At 43.7% G+C, this 18,468-nt stretch overlaps 1 protein-coding gene across 3 annotated transcripts in view; it reads left to right on the forward strand.

The window, feature by feature from the left end:
- Positions 1-1,141: 1,141 nt before the first annotated feature.
- Positions 1,142-18,468, forward strand: part of LOC121468646 (signal-induced proliferation-associated 1-like protein 3) — a 56,455-nt gene continuing 39,128 nt past the window's right edge. The window contains exons 1-4 of one of the 3 annotated variants that reach the window (XM_072920954.1): positions 1,142-1,393; positions 6,751-7,968; positions 9,621-9,751; positions 14,029-14,217. In XM_072920954.1, coding sequence (XP_072777055.1) covers positions 6,870-7,968; positions 9,621-9,751; positions 14,029-14,217 — 1,419 coding nt within the window. In that variant the 5' untranslated portion in view covers positions 1,142-1,393; positions 6,751-6,869. The remainder of the gene's footprint in view (positions 1,394-6,750; positions 7,969-9,620; positions 9,752-14,028; positions 14,218-18,468) is intronic. The other 2 variants (XM_072920952.1, XM_072920953.1) reach the window with 2 other exon arrangements.

Here is an 18,468-nt window from a genome sequence, read left to right on the forward strand (position 1 = left end):
CTCCCGGGGATGATCCCGAGGATTTGGGGGGTCCTGGGAAGATTTTGAAGGGTCCTGAAGGGTTTGGGGGGATCCTGAGGAGGTTTTGGGGTGATTTTGGGGGGTCCTGAGAAGGTTGGGGGGTATCCTGGGAGGATTTGGGGGACCTGGGAGGATTTTGGGGTGACCTGGGAGGATTTGGGGGAATTTTGGGGAGATTTTGGGGGGTCCTGGGAGGATTTGGGGGGACCTGGGAGGATTTGGGGGGGTCCTGGAGGGGTTTTGGGGGTCCCCCGTCCGAAACCCCCGCGGGGCGCGCCTTGTATGCAAATGAACCCGCGCTCTACGCAAATGAGTGCCCTCCATGCAAATATTCCCGCGCTGTATGCAAATAAGCTCGGGCACGCCCCACACGCCTATATGCAAATAAAGCTCTCCGTCCTCTCCTCTGATTGGCCGCGCGTCCGCGCCGAGCGGGGGCTTGTGGCGAACGCTTTGATTGGCTGCACGCGGCGCTGCCGTGGCCGCTGATTGGTCCAGGCGCAGCCGTATGTAAATGAGAGGGCTGAGGGAGAGGGGCGGGGCCTCCCAGACGGGCGGGGGGGGTGTCCCAGTTTCGGGGGAGAAATCCCAGTTTGGGGGGAGAAATCCCAGTTTGGGGGGAGAAATCCCAGTTTGGGGGGGATTCCCAGTTTCGAGGGGGAAATCCCAGTTTGGGGGGAGAAATCCCAGTTTAGAGGGGAAATCCCAGTTTCGGGGGGTCCCAGTTTGGGGGGGATTCCCAGTTTGGGGGGGGGGGAATCCCATTTTAGAGGGGAAACCCCAGTTTGGGGGGGGGGAATCCCAGTTTGGGGGGAGGATCCTCAGTTGGGGGTGGGGTCCCAATTTAGGGGGGGATCCCCAGTTTTGAGGGGATCCCATCTTTGGGCTGGTCCCATTTATTCGGGGGGGGGGGCGGGGGGGTATCCCCAGTTTTGGGGCTCCCATTTTATTATTCCCCCATTCATTTCGGGCGAAACCCCATTTTGGAGTCAAAGACTCCCCATTTTCCCTGCGGCGCCCCCAATTTAGAGGGGGGACACCCCCAAATTCCGGGGATCCCCCCCCCCCACACACTCAAAACGTGTCCTGCGCCTTTAAGACGCTCCCCCCTCACACCAACCGTGCAGCGCCCTCTAGCGGCCCGGAGGTCTTCCCGCCTTTTCCTTAAGCCCCGCCCCCCCCCTTCGGCCTCGCTCGGGCCTCGCTCGGCCCTTTCCGCCAGATCCGCCGGAGACGCTTCCACCGAGAGGAACCGGGGGGGGGGTGCGGGGGTCTCATTGGCCGGTGCGCTCGCGCCGCCCCCCCTCATTGGCCGGGGCGCTCGCGCCGCTTCCGCCGCGCCCCCCCATTGGCCGCAGCGCTCGCGCCGCCGGTGAGTGACAACCAACATCCCCCCCCCCCCTTTCCCCTCAGCCCTCAGACCCCCGGCGGGCACCGGGGGCGGCGGGACGGGGGGACCCGGTGCGCTGCCGCCGCCGATTTCCGCCGTTTTCCGGTAAGGCCCGTTTGGAAAAGGCTGCGGGAAGGTTTTGGAGGCCTTCAAAAAGCGAAGGCGGCGGCGTCGGGAGGCCCCGGAACGCTCGGGAGTCCCCCCGGGGGGTTTTTGTGCCGGGGGCCGCGGGGGCTGCCGGGAGTTGTAGTTCTGAGGGGCGCGAGCCCTGAGGGAGGGGAGGGGCCGGGGGGGCGGGAAACGGATTTTTGGGGGTCCTGAGGGGGAAATTCGGATTTTTGGGGGTCCTGAGGGGTTTGGGGTGGGTTTTGAGGTAAAAATTGAGGTTTTTGGGGGTCCTGAGGGGTTTGGAGCTGTGTTTTGAGGTAAAAATTGGGATTTTTGGGGTCCTGAGGGGTTTGGGGTGGGCTTTGAGGTAAAAAATGGGATTTTTGGGGTTCCTGAGGGGTTTGGGGCGGGTTTTGAGGTAAAAATTGAGGTTTTTGGGGTTCCTGAGGGGTTTTAGGGTTGGATTTTGTGGGGAAAATTGTGTTGGTTTTTATTTTGTGGTTCCTGAGGGGAATCTGCGGTTCCTGAAGGGATTTAGGATTGAAGTTTGAGGTAAAAATTGGGATTTTTGGGGTTCCTGAGGGGTTTGGGGTGGGTTTTGAGGTAAAAATTGGGATTTTTGGGGGTCCTGAGGGGTTTGGAGCTGTGCTTTGAGGTAAAAATTGGGATTTTTGGGGTTCCTGAGGGGTTTGGGGTGGGTTTTGAGGTAAAAATTGGGATTTTTGGGTTTCCTGAGGGGTTTGGGGTGGGTTTTGAGGGAAAAATTGGGATTTTTGGGGTTCCTGAGGGGTTTGGGGTGGGTTTTGAGGTAAAAATTGGGATTTTTGGCGTTCCTGAGGGGTTTTAGGGTTGGATTTTGTGGGGAAAATTGTGTTGGTTTTTATTTTGTGGTTCCTGAGGGGAATCTGCGGTTCCTGAGGGGATTTAGGATTGAAGTTTGAGGTAAAAATTGAGGTTTTTGGGGTTCCTGAGGGGTTTGGGGTGGGTTTTGAGGTAAAAATTGAGGGTTTTGGGGTTCCTGAGGGGTTTGGGGTGGGTTTTGAGGTAAAAATTGGGATTTTTGGGGTTCCTGAGGGGTTTGGGGTGGGTTTTGAGGTAAAAATTGGGATTTTTGGGGTTCCTGAGGGGTTTGGAGCTGTGTTTTGAGGTAAAAATTGGGATTTTTGGGGTTCCTGAGGGGTTTGGAGCTGTGTTTTGAGGTAAAAATTGGGATTTTTGGGGTTCCTGAGGGGTTTGGAGCTGTGCTTTGAGGTAAAAATTCGGATTGTTGGGGGTCCTGAGGGGTTTGGGGCGGGTTTTGAGGGAAAAATTGGGATTTTTGGGGTTCCTGAGGGGTTTGGAGCTGAGTTTTGAGGTAAAAATTCGGATTGTTGGGGGTCCTGAGGGGTTTGGGGCGGGTTTTGAGGGAAAAATTGGGATTTTTGGGGTTCCTGAGGGGTTTGGGGTGGGTTTTGAGGTAAAAATTGGGATTTTGGGGTTCCTGAGGGGTTTGGGGTGGGTTTTGAGGTAAAAATTGGGATTTTTAGGGTTCCTGAGGGGTTTGGAGCTGTGCTTTGAGGTAAAAATTGGGAATTTTGGGGTTCCTGAGGGGTTTTGGGGTTGGATTTTGTGGGGAAAATTGTGATGGTTTTTGATTTTGTGGTTCCTGAGGGGAATTTGCGGTTCCTGAGGGGATTTAGGATTGAATTTTGAGGTAAAAATTGAGGTTTTTGGGGTTCCTGAGGGGAATTTTTGGTTCCTGAGAGGATTTAGGATTGAATTTTGAGGTAAAAATTGAGATTTTTGGGGTTCCTGAGAGGTTTGGGGTGGGTTTTGAGGTAAAAATTGGGATTTTTGGGGGTCCTGAGGGGTTTGGGGTGGGTTTTGAGGTAAAAATTGGGATTTTTGGGTTCCTGAGGGGTTTGGGGTGCGTTTTGAGGTAAAAATTGGGATTTTTGAGGTTCCTGAGGGATTTGGGGTGGGTTTTGAGGTAAAAATTGGGATTTTTGAGGTTCCTGAGGGATTTGGGGTGGGTTTTGAGGTAAAAATTGAGGTTTTTGGGGTTCCTGAGGGGTTTGGGGTGTGTTTTGAGGTAAAAATTGAGGGGTTTGGGGTTCCTGAGGGGTTTGGGGTGGGTTTTGAGGTAAAAATTGGGATTTTTGGGGTTCCTGAGGGGATTTAGGGTTGGATTTTGAGGGAAAAATAGGGATTTTGGGGCTCCTGAGGGGATTTAGGGGTTCCTGAGGGGGTTTGGGGTGGGTTTTGAGGTAAAAATTGAGGGTTTTGGGGTTCCTGAGGGGAATTTTCGGTTCCTGAGGGGATTTAGGATTGAATTTTGAGGTAAAAATTGGGATTTTTGGGGTTCCTGAGGGGTTTGGAGCTGTGTTTTGAGGTAAAAATTGGGATTTTTGGGGGTCCTGAGGGGTTTGGTGTCTGCTTTGAGGTAAAAATTGGGATTTTTGGGGTTCCTGAGGGGTTTGGAGCTGTGTTTTGAGGTAAAAATTGGGATTTTTGGGGGTCCTGAGGGGTTTGGTGTCTGCTTTGAGGTAAAAATTGGGATTTTTGGGGTTCCTGAGGGGTTTGGAGCTGTGTTTTGAGGTAAAAATTGGGATTTTTGGGCTTCCTGAGGGGTTTGGAGCTGTGCTTTGAGGTAAAAATTGGGATTTTTGGGGGTCCTGAGAGGTTTGGGGTGGGTTTTGAGGTAAAAATTGGGATTTTTGGGGTTCCTGAGGGGATTTAGGGTTGGATTTTGTGTGGAAAATTGTGATGGTTTTTGATTTTGTGGTTCCTGAGGGGATTTAGGATTGAATTTTGAGGTAAAAATTGGGATTTTTGGGGTTCCTGAGGGGTTTGGAGCTGTGCTTTGAGGTAAAAATCGGGATTTTTGTGGTTCCTGAGGGGTTTGGGGTGGGTTTTGAGGTAAAAATTGAGGGTTTTGGGGTTCCTGAGGGGTTTTAGGGTTGGATTTTGTGGGGAAAATTGTGATGGTTTTTGATTTTGTGGTTCCTGAGGGGAATTTGTAGTTCCTGAGGGGATTTAGGATTGAATTTTGAGGTAAAAATTGGGATTTTTGGGGTTCCTGAGGGGTTTGGAGCTGTGCTTTGAGGTAAAAATTGGGATTTTTGGGGTTCCTGAGGGGTTTGGAGCTGTGTTTTGAGGTAAAAATTGGGATTTTTGGGGGTCCTGAGGGGTTTTAGGGTTGGATTTTGTGGGGAAAATTGTGATGGTTTTTGATTTTGTGGTTCCTGAGGGGAACTTGCGGTTCCTGAGGGGATTTAGGATTGAATTTTGAGGTAAAAATTGAGGTTTTTGGGGTTCCTGAGGGGATTTAGGGTTGGATTTTGAGGTAAAAATTGGGATTTTGGGGTTTTGAGGGGATGTAGGGTTGGATTTTGAGGGGAAAATTTTTGAATTTTGTGGGAATTTTGTGGTTCCTGAGGGGAATTTGGGGTCCCTGAGTGGTTTTGGGGATGGAATTTGTGGGAAAAAATTCTGATTTTTGGGGGAATTTGGGGTTCCTGAGGGGTTTTGGGGCTCCTGAGGGGATTTGGCGTTGGATTTTGAGGTAAAAATTGAGATTTAGGGGGAATTTGGGGTTCCTGTGGGGATTTAGGGTTAAATTTTGAGGTAAAAATTGAGATTTAGGGGGAATTTGGGGTTCCTGAGGGGATTTAGGGTCTAATTTTGAGGTAAAAATTCTGATTTTTGGGGGAATTTGGGGTTCCTAAAGGGTTTTGGGTTGGATTTTGAGGGAAAATTGAGATTTTTGGGGTTCCTGAGGGGTTTGGGGTGGATTTTGAGAGGAAAAAATGAGAATTTTTTGGGAATTTTGTGGCTCCTGGAGGGATTTGGGGTTGGATTTTGGGGTGAAATTCGTGTTTTTCTCCAATCTCCCTTCGCCCCCTCCTCAGTTCCCCTTGGGGCCCCTCATTAACGAGTCCCTCGTTAATTAATCCCTCATTAATGAGTCCCTCGTTAATTAATGCCTCATTAAGGAGTCCTTTATTAATTAATCTCTCATTAATTAATCCCTCATTAAGGAGTCCCTCATTAATTAATCCCTCATTAATTAATCCCTCATTAAGGAGTCCCTCGTTAACGAGCTCCTGCCCTTGTGACAGGAGGAGCTCCCACCCCATTGCAGGGGTTGGGCTTGGGGGTTTTTCTTGGAGAATTCCAGGGTTTTTTTGGGAATTTGGTATTTTTTTTGAAATTCTGGAATTTTTGGGGGGAATTCTGATTTTTTTTTAGGAAATTCCAGCATTTTTTATACAATTCCAGGATTTTTCTTTGCAATTCCAGGATTTTTTTTTAAAATTCCTTTATTTTTTGGCAATTTCTTTTATTTTTTCTTGTCAATTCCAGGATTTTTTTCTTTTTTGAGAATTCCAGGATTTTTTTTTTGCCAATTCTTTTCTTTTTTTTGTCAATTCCAGATTTTTTTTGCCAATTCCAGGATTTTTTTCTGCAATTCCTTTTTTTTTGTCTATTCCTTAATTTTTTTTTTGCCAATTCCAGGATTTTTTTCTGCAATTCCTTTTTTATTTGTCAATTCCTTTATTTTTTTTGCCAATCCCAGGATTTTTTTTGACAATTCCAAGATTCTTTTATTTTTGCAATTCCAGGATTTTTTTTTTGCAATTCCAAGATTTTTTTTGCTAATTCCTTAATTTTTTTTGTCAATTCCTTTATTTTTTTTTGCAATTCCAGGAGTTTTTTTGTCAATTCCAGGATTTTATTTTTGCAATTCCTTTATTTTTTTATCGATCGCAGGATATTTTTTTTTTTGGGAATTCCAGGATTTTTTCTGCAATTCCTTTATTTTTTTGTCAATTCCTTTATTTTTTTTTGACAATTCCAAGATTTTTTCTTTTTGCAATCCCAGGATTTTTTTTACCAATTCCTTAATTTTTTTGGAAATTCCAGGATTTTTTTTTTGTCAATTCCAGGGTTTTTTTTTGCCAATTCCTTAATTTTTTTTGGCAATTCCAGGATTTTTTTTTTGCCAATTCCAGGATTTTTTTTTGCAATTCCTTTATTTTTTTATCAATCCCAGGTTTTTTTTTTTGGGAATTCCAGGAGTGCTTTAGCAATTCCTTTTTTTTTTTTTTGAGAATTCCAGGATTTTTTTTGGCAATTTGGTATTTTTTAAGAAATTCTGTAATTTTTTAAGAAATTCTGGAATTTTTTTTACCAACCCCACCATTTTTTTACCAATTTTCCCCCTTAACCCTCTTTTTTTCCTCCCACAGCCCTCCCACCATGCGCCGCCGCCGCCGCTGCTCCGCTCCCACCCCGGAATTCCCAAATTTCCTCCCGGAATTCCCGAATTTCCCCTCATTCCGGCCTTGATTCCGGCGTGGCCGCCGCCATGAGCTCCCAGCGCTCCGAAATCCCCGCCCTGCCCAAAATGGGCGTCCGCGCCCGCGTGGCCGAGTGGCCCCCGCGCTCCAGAGATTCCCCAGAAATTCCCAAAAACTCCCGGAATTTCCCTCCCTCCCAGCCCTCCCTCAAACCCTTCCACCGCCGCTTCCTCCCCAACTCCAAGGAGTTGGAATTCCAGGAGGGAATTTTGGGGATCCCCCTGCGCCAGCGCAGCAGCAGCGAAGCCACGCTGAGCGAGTGCGACGCCGAGGAAATCCCGGAGATCCGCGGCAATTCCGGCCTTGCCGCCGGATTTTTCCGGGAATACGGCAGCACCTCCTCCATCGACGTCCAAGGAATCCCCGAGCAAAGTTTCTTCCAGATGCTCGACGAATTCCGGGCGAAAAAACCCGAATTTTCCGCCAGAAAACCGGAAAACCGCGACGACGAAAGCCAAGAGGAAATTCGGGATGAAATCCGGGATGAAATTCGGGAGCAGCACCCCAAGGAAAAGCCCCGGCGCCGCTGCCTCAAAACCGACGAGTCCATCTTCAAAAAGCTCCGCAACTCCCGGCACGACGCCGCCGACGCCGCCGAAGATTCCCGAATTCCCGAGGCGCCGAAATCGTGGATTTGCCGGAAAGGCTTCGCCCATTTCGACGTCCAGAGCATTTTGTTCGAGGCCGTTTCGGCGCGCTCGGCGTCGACGCGGCGCCGCAACACCACCACCGGCGCCTCGGCCGCCTCGGCCGGCGCCGATCCGGCGTTTCCCGGCGCCGAGGATCAGAATTCCAAGGAAAACCTGGAGAGGGATCTGGGGGACAACACCAGCAACGAGTTGTTGTTGAGCTGTCCCCACTTCCGCAACGAGATCGGCGGCGGCGGCGGAGAGCGCGACGTCAGTTTTGCCAAATCGGCGTTTTCGGCGCCGCCGAATTCCGGGTTTTTCGTGGAATGCGGGAATGGAGCCAAGGTGAGCAACGCCGGCGTTTCCGTCCTGGAATTCCCCAAGGAGCAGCGGAGGAACCCCGAGAGGGTCGGGAGTTACGGCGTGGAGCACGCGGATCTCGGAGCCACCTACTACCGGGAATACTTCCTTGGAAAAGGTCTGGGATTTCAGGTTTTTGGGATTTTTTTGGGGGAATTTATTGGGAATTTTTCGGTAATTTATTGGGAATTTTTAAATAATTTTTTTAGGATTTTTTGGGGAATTTTTGGTGATTTTTTGGGATTTTTTTTTAATTTTTGGTGATTTTTTTGGTGATTTTTTGGGAATTTTTAGAGGTTTTTTTGAGGATTTTTAGAGATTTTTCTTCATTTTTGGGGATTTTTTTCAGAGTTTTTTTGGAATTTTTAAAAGATTTTTAGGGGATTTGAAAGGGATTGTTTAGGGGATTTTTGGGATTTTTTTGGATTTTTTTGAGGAAATTTTATGGGAATTTTGTGGGAATTTTCAGGATTTTTTTGGAATTTTTTTTATTTTTGTTTAATTTTTAGAGACTTTTTCTAGGAATTTTTTTGGGGATTTTTTGGGAATTTTTGGGGGATTTTTTTGAAAATTGTTTTGGGATTTTTTTTTTTTAATTTTTAGAGGATTTTGCAGAGAATTTTTTGTGGGATTTTTGGGAATTTTTGTGGGATTATTGGGGAATTTTTTGGGATTTTTGGGATTTTGGGGAGCAGCGGAGGAACCCCGAGAGGGTCGGGAGTTACGGCGTGGAGCACGCGGACCTCGGAGCCACCTACTACCGGGAATACTTCCTTGGAAAAGGTTTGGGAATTCAGGGGTTTGGGGATTTTTGGGGGAATTGATTGGGAATTTTTCGGTAATTTATTGGGAATTTTTCGGTAATTTATTGGGAATTTTTCGGTAATTTATTGGGAATTTTTAAAGAATTTTTCTAGGATTTTTCGGGATTTTTTTGGGATTTTTTTGGTGATTTTTTGGGATTTTATTGGGTATTTTTGGTGATTTTTTTGGTGATTTTTTGGGAATTTTTAGAGGTTTTTTTGAGGATTTTTAGAGATTTTTCTTCATTTCTGGGGAATTTTTTAGAGTTTTTTTGGAATTTTTAAAAGATTTTCATGGTATTTTAAAGGGATTTGTAGGGGATTTTTGGGATATTTTTGGGGAATTTTTTTGGGGAATTTTTGTGGGATTTTTGTGGGATTTTTTTGGGGAATTTTGGGGGAATTTTCAGGATTTTTTTTGGAATTTTTAAAAATTTTGTTTAATTTTTAGATAATTTTTCTAGGAATTTTTTGGGATTTTTTGGGATTTTTTGGGATTTTTTTTGGATTTTTTGGATTTTGGGGTAATTTTTGGAATTTTTTTTGGCATTTTGGGGGAATTTTTAGGGGATTTCTTGGGGATTTTTTTGGATTGTTTTTAAATTTTTTTTTAATTTTTAAAAATTTTTGGGATGTTTTGGGGAATTTTTTGTGAATTTTTAGGGGATTTTTTGGGGATTCTTTGGAGGATTTTTCCCTATATTTTTTTAATTTTTTGGGAGATTGTTTTGATTTTTTGTGATTGTTTTTGAGATTTTTTTGGATTTCTTTTTGATTTTTTTTTTTTATTTTTCAGAAAGTTTTTTGAAATTTTTTTTGGGATTTTTTTTTTCCCAAGAGTTTTTTTTCTCCCTTTGCCCCCCCAAAATTCCCATTTTTCCCAATTTCCCCCCCATTTTTTCCCATTTTCACTCCCAAAATTCCCATTTTTCCCATTTTTTCCCATTTTTTCCCATTTTTTCCCCAGAACATTCCAACTACTTCGGCGTGGACGAGCGGCTGGGCCCGGTGGCCGCCAGCGTCCGGCGGGAGCGGCTGGAGGAGCCCTCGGAGCACGGCCCCCAGTTCCAGCAGCGCCTCATCTTCCGCACCAGCCAGGTCCAAAACCCCCCAAAAACACCCCAAAAACACCCCGAAAACAAAAAAAATTTATCCAAAAAAATCCCCCCAAAAAAACCCCAAAAAATCCCCCTAAAATACCCCAAAAAATTGGGATTTTGGGCCCCCAGTTCCAGCATCGCCTCATCTTCCGCACCAGCCAGGTCCAAAACCCCCCAAAAACACCCCAAAAACACCCCGAAAACAAAAAAAAATTATCCCAAAAAAATCCCCCCAAAAACCCCAAAAAAAATCCCCCTAAAATACCCCAAAAAATTGGGATTTTGGGCCCCCAGTTCCAGCAGCGCCTCATCTTCCGCACCAGCCAGGTCCAAAACCCCCCAAAAACACCCCAAAAACACCCCGAAAACAAAAAAAAATTATCCCAAAAAAATCCCCCCAAAAAACCCCAAAAAACCACAAAAAATCCTCAAAAAACCACCCAAAACCACGCAAAACTACCCCAAAACCAGCCCAAAACCCCAAAAAAATCCCCAAAAAATCCCCTGAAACCCCCCCAAAAAAATCCCCCAAAAACCAAAAAAAATCCCCCTAAAATACCCCAAAAAATTGGGATTTTGGGCCCCCAGTTCCAGCAGCGCCTCATCTTCCGCACCAGCCAGGTCCAAAACCCCCCAAAAACACCCCAAAAACACCCTGAAAACAAAAAAAATTATCCCAAAAAAATCCCCCCAAAAAACGCCAAAAAAATCCCCCCAAAATTCCCCAAAAAATCCCCCTAAAATACCCCAAAAAATTGGGATTTTGGGCCCCCAGTTCCAGCAGCGCCTCATCTTCCGCACCAGCCAGGTCCAAAACCCCCCAAAAACACCCTGAAAATAAAAATAAATTATCCCCAAAAAAATCCCCCCAAAAAACCCCCAAAAAATCCCCCCAAAATACCCCAAAAAATTGGGATTTTGGGCCCCCAGTTCCAGCAGCGCCTCATCTTCTGCACCAGCCAGGTCCAAAACCCCCCAAAAACACCCCAAAAACACCCCAAAAACAAAAAAAAATTATCCCAAAAAAATCCCCCCAAAAAACCCCAAAAAATCCCCCCAAAAAACCCCAAAAAAATCCCCCTAAAATACCCCAAAAAATTGGGATTTTGGGCCCCCAGTTCCAGCAGCGCCTCATCTTCCGCACCAGCCAGGTCCAAAATCCCCCAAAAACACCCCAAAAACACCCCGAAAACAAAAATAAATTATCCCAAAAAATCCCCCCAAAAACCCCAAAATATCCCCCTAAAATACCCCAAAAAATTGGGATTTTGGGCCCCCAGTTCCAGCAGCGCCTCATCTTCTGCACCAGCCAGGTCCAAAATCCCCTGAATTGTGGGATAAAATTCCAAAATTTTGGGCTCAAATTCCCCTAAATTTGGGATAAAATTCCCTCAATTTTGGGCTAAAATTCCCTAACTTTCAGGATAAATTTTCTACAATTTTGGTGCTGATTTTGGGGTCAAATCCCCCCAATTTTGGGCTCAAATTCCCACCATTTTGGGATCAAAATATCACGTTAGGCTAAAATCCCCACAATTTTGGGATCAAAATCTCTGAATTTTGGGCTAAAATCCCCACAATTTTGGACTAAAACTCCCTCAATTTTGGGACACAATTCCTCAATTTTAGGCTAAATTCCCCACAATTTTCAGATAAAATTTTCTCAATTTTGGGCTCAAATTCCTCAATTTTAGGATTGATTTCCCTCAATTTTGGTGTCAATTTTGAGCTAAAATTCCTCAATTTTGATGCCAAATCCCTGAATTTTGGGCTAAAATTCTCCCAATTTTGGGCTAAAACTCCCCCAATTTGGGGCTAAAATTCCCCCAATTCTGGACTCAAATCACCCCAATTTTGGGCTAAAATTCATCACTTTTAGTATAAATTTTCCACAATTCTGATGTCGATTCTGACCCAAAATTCCTCAATTTTGATGCCAAATCCCTGAATTTTGGGCTCAAATTCTCCCAATTTTGGGCTAAAACTCCCCCAATTTTGGGCTAAAATTCCCCCAATTTTGGACTCAAATCATCCCAATTTTGGGCTAAAATTCATCACTTTTAGTATGAATTTTACACAATTTTGATGTCGACTCTGACCCAAAATTCCTCAATTTCGGTGCCAAATCCCTGAATTTTGGGCTAAAATTCTTTCAATTTTGGGTTAAAATTCCCCCAATTCTGGACTCAAATCACCCCAATTTTGGGCTAAAATTCATCACTTTTAGTATAAATTGTCCACAATTCTGATGTCGACTCTGACCCAAAATTCCTCAATTTTGATGCCAAATCCCTGAATTTTGGGCTAAAATTCTCTCAATTTTGGGCTAAAACTCCCCCAATTTTGGGCTAAAATTCCCCCAATTTTGGACTCAAATCACCCCAATTTTGGGCTAAAATTAATCACTTTCAGTATAAATTTTCCACAATTCTGATGTCGACTCTGACCCAAAATTCCTCAATTTCGGTGCCAAATCCCTTAAGTTTGGGCTAAAATTCTCTCAATTTTGGGCTAAAATTCCCCCAATTCTGGACTCAAATCACCCCAATTTTGGGCTAAAATTAATCACTTTTAGTATAAACTTTCCACAATTTTGATGTCGATTCTGACCCAAAATTCCTCAATTTCGGTGCCAAATCCCTGAATTTTGGGCTAAAATTCCTGCAATTTTGGGCTCAAATCACCCCCAATTTTGGGCTAAATTCCCCCAATTTTGGGCTCAAATCACCCCAATTTTGGGCTAAAATTTATCACTTTTAGTATAAACTTTCCACAATTTTGATGTCGACTCTGACCCAAAATTCCTCAATTTCGGTGCCAAATCCCTGAATTTTGGGCTAAAATTCTCTCAATTTTGGGCTAAAACTCCCCCAATTTTGAGCTAAAATTCCCTCAATTTTGGGCTCAAATCACTCCAATTTTGGGCTAAAATTCATCACTTTTAGTATAAACTTTCCACAATTCTGATTTCGATTCTGACCCAAAATTCCTCAATTTCGGTGCCAAATCCCTGAATTTTGGGCTAAAATTCTCTCAATTTTGGGCTAAAACTCCCCCAATTTTGGGCTAAAATTCCCCCAATTTTGGGCTAAAATTAATCACTTTTAGTATAAACTTTCCACAATTTTGATGTCGACTCTGACCCAAAATTCCTCAATTTCGGTGCCAAATCCCTCAATTTTTGGCTAAAATTCTCTCAATTTTGGGCTTAAACTCCCTCAATTTTGGGCTAAAATTCCCCCAATTTTGGACTCAAATCACCCCAATTTTGGGCTAAAATTAATCACTTTTAGTATAAATTGTCCACAATTCTGATGTCGATTCTGACCCAAAATTCCTCAATTTTGATGCCAAATCCCTCAATTTTGGGCTAAAATTCTCTCAGTTTTGGGCTAAAACCCCCCCAGTTTTGGGCTAAAATTCTCTCAATTTTGGGCTAAAACCCCCCCAGTTTTGGGCTAAAATTCCCCCAATTTTGCGCTTAAACTCCCCCAATTTTGGGCTAAAATTCCCCCAATTTTGAGCTCAAATCACCCCAATTTTGGGCTAAAATTCATCACTTTTAGTATAAACTTTCCACAATTTTGATGTCGACTCTGACCCAAAATTCCTCAATTTCGGTGCCAAATCCCTCAATTTTGGGCTAAAATTCTCTCAATTTTGGGCTAAAACTCCCCCAGTTTTGGGCTAAAATTCCCCCAATTTTGGGCTCAAATCACCCCAATTTTGGGCTAAAATTAATCACTTTTAGTATAAATTTTCCACAATTCTGATGTCGATTCTGACCCAAAATTCCTCAATTTCGTTGCCAAATCCCTGAATTTTGGGCTAAAATTCTCTCAATTTTGGGCTAAAACTCCCCCAATTTTGAGCTAAAATTCCCTCAATTTTGGACTCAAATCACCCCAATTTTGGGCTAAAATTAATCACTTCTAATATAAACTTTCTACAATTTTGATGTCGATTCTGACCCAAAATTCCTCAATTTTGATGCCAAATCCCTGAATTTTGGGCTAAAATTCTCCCAATTTTGGGCTAAAACTCCCTCAATTTTGGGCTAAAATTCCCCCAATTTTGGGCTCAAATTCATCACTTTTAGTATAAACTTTCCACAATTCTGATGTCGACTCTGACCCAAAATTCCTCAATTTCATTGCCAAATCCCTCAATTTTTGGCTCAAATCCCCCCGATTTTTGTCCTAAACCCCCCGAATTTTTCTACCAAACCCCAATTTTCCCAAATTCCCGCGTTTTCACCCCAAATTCCTCCCGCAGCTGGCGACGCTGCGCGGGTCCATCCTGGAGGACGCCACCCCCAGCACGGCCAAGGCGGGATCGGGGCGCGGGATCCCGGCGCGGGAGCTGCTGGAATTCCTCCTGCCCGAGCTCAACATCCACTGCCTGCGCCTGGCCCTGGCCTCGCCCAAGGTCCCCGAGCAGCTCCTCAAGCTGGACGAGCAGGGGGTGAGAATTCCGGGAAGTTTGGGAATTTTTTGGGAATTTTTTGGGGAATTTTCTGTGATTTTTTGGCATTTTTCGGTGATTTTTTGGTGATTTTCTGGGATTTTTTTGGGTTTTTTTGGGGTTTTTCTGATAACTTTAGAGGGTCTTATTGGAATTCAGGGATTTCTTGGATGTTTTTAGAATTTTGTGGAATTTATAGGATTTTTCTGGGAATTTTTGGGAATTTTTTGGGGAATTTTCCGTCATTTTTTGGCATTTTTCGGTGATTTTTTGGTGATTTTCTGGGATTTTTTGGGATTTTTTTAGTGATTTTCTGATAACTTTAGAGGGTCTTATTGGAATTTGGGGGATTTCTTGGATTTTTTTAGATTTTTTGGGAATTTATAGGATTTTTCCGGGATTTTTTGGGAATTTTTTGGGGAATTTTCCGTGATTTGTTGGTGATTTTCTGGGATTACTCGTTGATTTTTTGGGATTTTTTTTTGGTGATTTTCTGATAACTTTAGAAGACCTTATTGGAATTCAGGGATTTCTTGGATGTTTTTAGATTTTTTTGGAATTTATAGGATTTTTCCGGGAATTTTTGGGAATTGTTTGGGAATTTTTTTGGGGAATTTTCCGTGATTTTTTGGCATTTTTCGGTGATTTTTTGGTGATTTTTTGGGATTTTATGGGATTTTTTTTGGGGTTTTTCTGATAACTTTAGAGGGTCTAATTGGAATTCAGGGATTTCTTGGATGTTATTAGAATTTTGTGGAATTTATAGGATTTTCCCGGGAATTTTTGGGAATTTTTTGGGAATTTTTTGGGGAATTTTACATCATTTTTTGGCATTTTTCTGTGATTTTTTGGTGATTTTCTGGGATTACTTGTTGATTTTTTGGGATTTTTTTTTTGATTTTCTGATAACTTTAGAGGATCTTATTGGAATTTGGGGGATTTCTTGGATGTTTTTAGATTTTTTGTGAATTTATAGGATTTTTCCGGGAATTTTTGGGGGATTTTCTGTCATTTTTTGGCATTTTTCGGTGATTTTTTGGTGATTTTTTGAGATTTTTTGGGATTTTTTTAGTGATTTTCTGATAACTTTAGAGGGTCTTATTGGAATTTGGGTATTTCTTGGATTTTTTTTTAGATTTTTTGGGAATTTATAGGATTTTTCCGGGAATTTTTGGGAATTTCTGGGGGAATTTTCCGTCATTTTTTGGCATTTTTCGGTGATTTTTTTGGTGATTTTCTGGGATTATTAGTTGATTTTTTGGGATTATTTTTTTGTGATTTTCTGATAACTTTAGAGGATCTTATTGGAATTTGGGGATTTCTTGGATTTTTTTAGATTTTTTGGGAATTTATAGGATTTTTCCGGGAATTTTTGGGAATTTTTTTGGGAATTTTACGTCATTTTTTGGCATTTTTCGTTGAATTTTTGGTGATTTTTCTGGGATTTTTTGGGATTTTTTTTTTTGTGATTTTCTGATAACTTTAGAGGGTCTTATTGGAATTTGGGGGATTTCTTGGATGTTTTTAGATTTTTTGGGAATTTATAGGATTTTTCCGGGAATTTTTGGGAATTTTTTTGGGAATTTTACATCATTTTTTGGCATTTTTCGTTGATTTTTTTAGTGATTTTCTGGGATTACTCGTTGAGTTTTTGGGATTTTTTTTTTGTGATTTTCTGATAACTTTAGAGGATCTTATTGCAATTTGGGGGATTTCTTGGATTTTTTTAGATTTTTTGGGAATTTATAGGATTTTTCCGGGAATTTTTGGGAATTTTTGGGGAATTTTCCGTCATTTTTTGGCATTTTTCAGTGATTTTTTGGTGATTTTCTGGGATTATTAGTTGATTTTTTGGGATTTTTTTTTTGTGATTTTCTGATAACTTTAGAGGATCTTATTGGAATTTGGGGATTTCTTGGATTTTTTTAGATTTTTTTGGGAATTTATAAGATTTTTCCAGTTTTTTTTAGGATTTTTTATGGTATTTTTTGGGGGTTTTTGGGGTATTGGGCTTTGGCGCATTCCAAGGGTAGAACGGTCTTAAGACTTGAAGGATTCTTGGGATTTTGGGGATTTTTTGGGAATTTTCAGTGATTTTTTTGGGAATTTCTGGGAATTTTAGGAAATATTTTGGGAATTTATAGGATTTTTCCAGAATTTTTTTGGATTTTTTAGGGATTTTTTTGGGTTTTGGGAGTTTCCGGATTTGCCGCATTCCAAGGCTTGAGGGGGTTTCATTTCTCCATCCCAAAACTGCTCCAACCACCCCAAACCTTCCCAAAGCCCCAAATCCCCAAACTCCCAAATCCCAAATCCCACAAACCCCAAAATCCCACAAATCCCCAAACCCCAAACCCCATAAATCCCAAATCCCAAACCCCAAACCCCAAATCCCAGAAATCCCAAACCCCAAACCCCAAACCCCACAAATCCCAAACCCCAAACCCCAAACCCCAAACCCCAAATCCCAAACCCCAAATCCCAAATCCCAAACCCCAGACCCCAAACCCCAAACCCCAAATCCCAAATCCCAAACCCCAGACCCCAAACCCCAAACCCCAAACCCCATAAATCCCAAACCCCAAACCCCATCAATCCCAAACCCCATAAATCCCAAACCCCAAATCCCATAAACCCCATAAATCCCAAACCCCATAAATTCCATAAACCCCAAATCTCCAAACTCCAAACCCCAAACCCCAAACCCCAAACCCCATAAATCCCAAACCCCATAAATCCCAAACCCCAAACCCCAAACCCCACAAACCCCAAACCCCAAAAATCCCAATCCCCATAAATCCCAGACCCCAAACCCCACAAATCCCAAACCCCAAATCCCACAAACCCCAAACCCCAAAAATCCCCTTAATCCCCCAAATCCCAAACCCCAAATCCCATAAATCCCAAACCCCAAATACCATAAATCCAAAATGCCAAACCCCACAAACCCCAAACCCCATAAATCCCAAACCCCACAAACCCCAAACCCCAAATATCCCAAACCCCAAACCCCAAATCCCAAACCCCAGACCCCAAACCCCAAACCCCAAACCCCAAACCCCAAACCCCAAACCCAAATCCCCAAATCCCAAATCCCAAACCCCAGACCCCAAACCCCAAACCCCAAACCCCAAACCCCAAACCCAAATCCCCAAATCCCAAATCCCAAACCCCAAACCCCAAATCCCAAATCCCCAAATCCCAAATCCCAAACCCCAAACCCCAAATCCCAAACCCCAAACCCCAAACCCCAAACCCCAAACCCCAAATCCCAAACCCCAAACCCCAAACCCCAATCCCCATAAATCCCAAACCCCAAACCCCAAACCCCAAACCCCAAACCCCAAACCCCAAACCCCATAAATCCCAAACCCCAAACCCCATAAATCCCAAACCTCAAACCCCATAAATCCCAAGCCCCAAACCCCAAACCCCAAACCCCAAACCCCAAACCCCACAAACCCCAAACCCCATAAATCCCAAACCCCAAACCCCATAAATCCCAAACCCCAAACCTCATAAATCCCAAACCCCATAAATCCCAAACCCCAAACCCCATAAATCCCAAACCCCAAACCCCAAATCCCAAACCCCAAACCCCAAACCCCAAACCCCAAACCCCAAATCCCAAACCCCAAACCCCAAACCCCAAACCCCATAAATCCCAAACCCCAGACCCCAAACCCCAAACCCCAAACCCCAAACCCCAAACCCAAACCCCAAACCCCAAATCCCAAACCCCAAATCCCACAAATCCCAAACCCCAAACCCCATAAATCCCAAATCCCAAACCCCACAAATCCCAAACCCCATAAATCCCAAACCCCAAACCCAAACCCCAAATCCCAAACCCCATAAACCCCAAACCCCAAACCCCAAACCCCATAAATCCCAAACCCCAAATCCCATAAATCCCAAACCCCAAATCCCATAAATCCCAAACCCCACAAACCCCACAAACCCCAAACCCCAAACCCCAAACCATAAATCCCAAACCCCAAACCCCAAACCCCAAACCCCAAACCCAAACCCCAAAATTCCAAATCCCAAACCCCAAACCCCAAACCCCAAACCCAAACCCCAAACCCAAACCCCAAAATTCCAAATCCCAAACCCCATAAATCCCAAACTCCAAATACCATAAATCCTAAACCCCAAATCCCATAAATCCCAAACCCCAAACCCCAAACCCCAAATCCCATAAATCCCAAACTCCATAAACCCCAATTCCCCAAAACCCCAAATCCCATA

Source organism: Taeniopygia guttata, chromosome 34, assembly GCF_048771995.1.
Source record: "Taeniopygia guttata chromosome 34, bTaeGut7.mat, whole genome shotgun sequence".
Taxonomy (NCBI): domain Eukaryota; kingdom Metazoa; phylum Chordata; class Aves; order Passeriformes; family Estrildidae; genus Taeniopygia; species Taeniopygia guttata.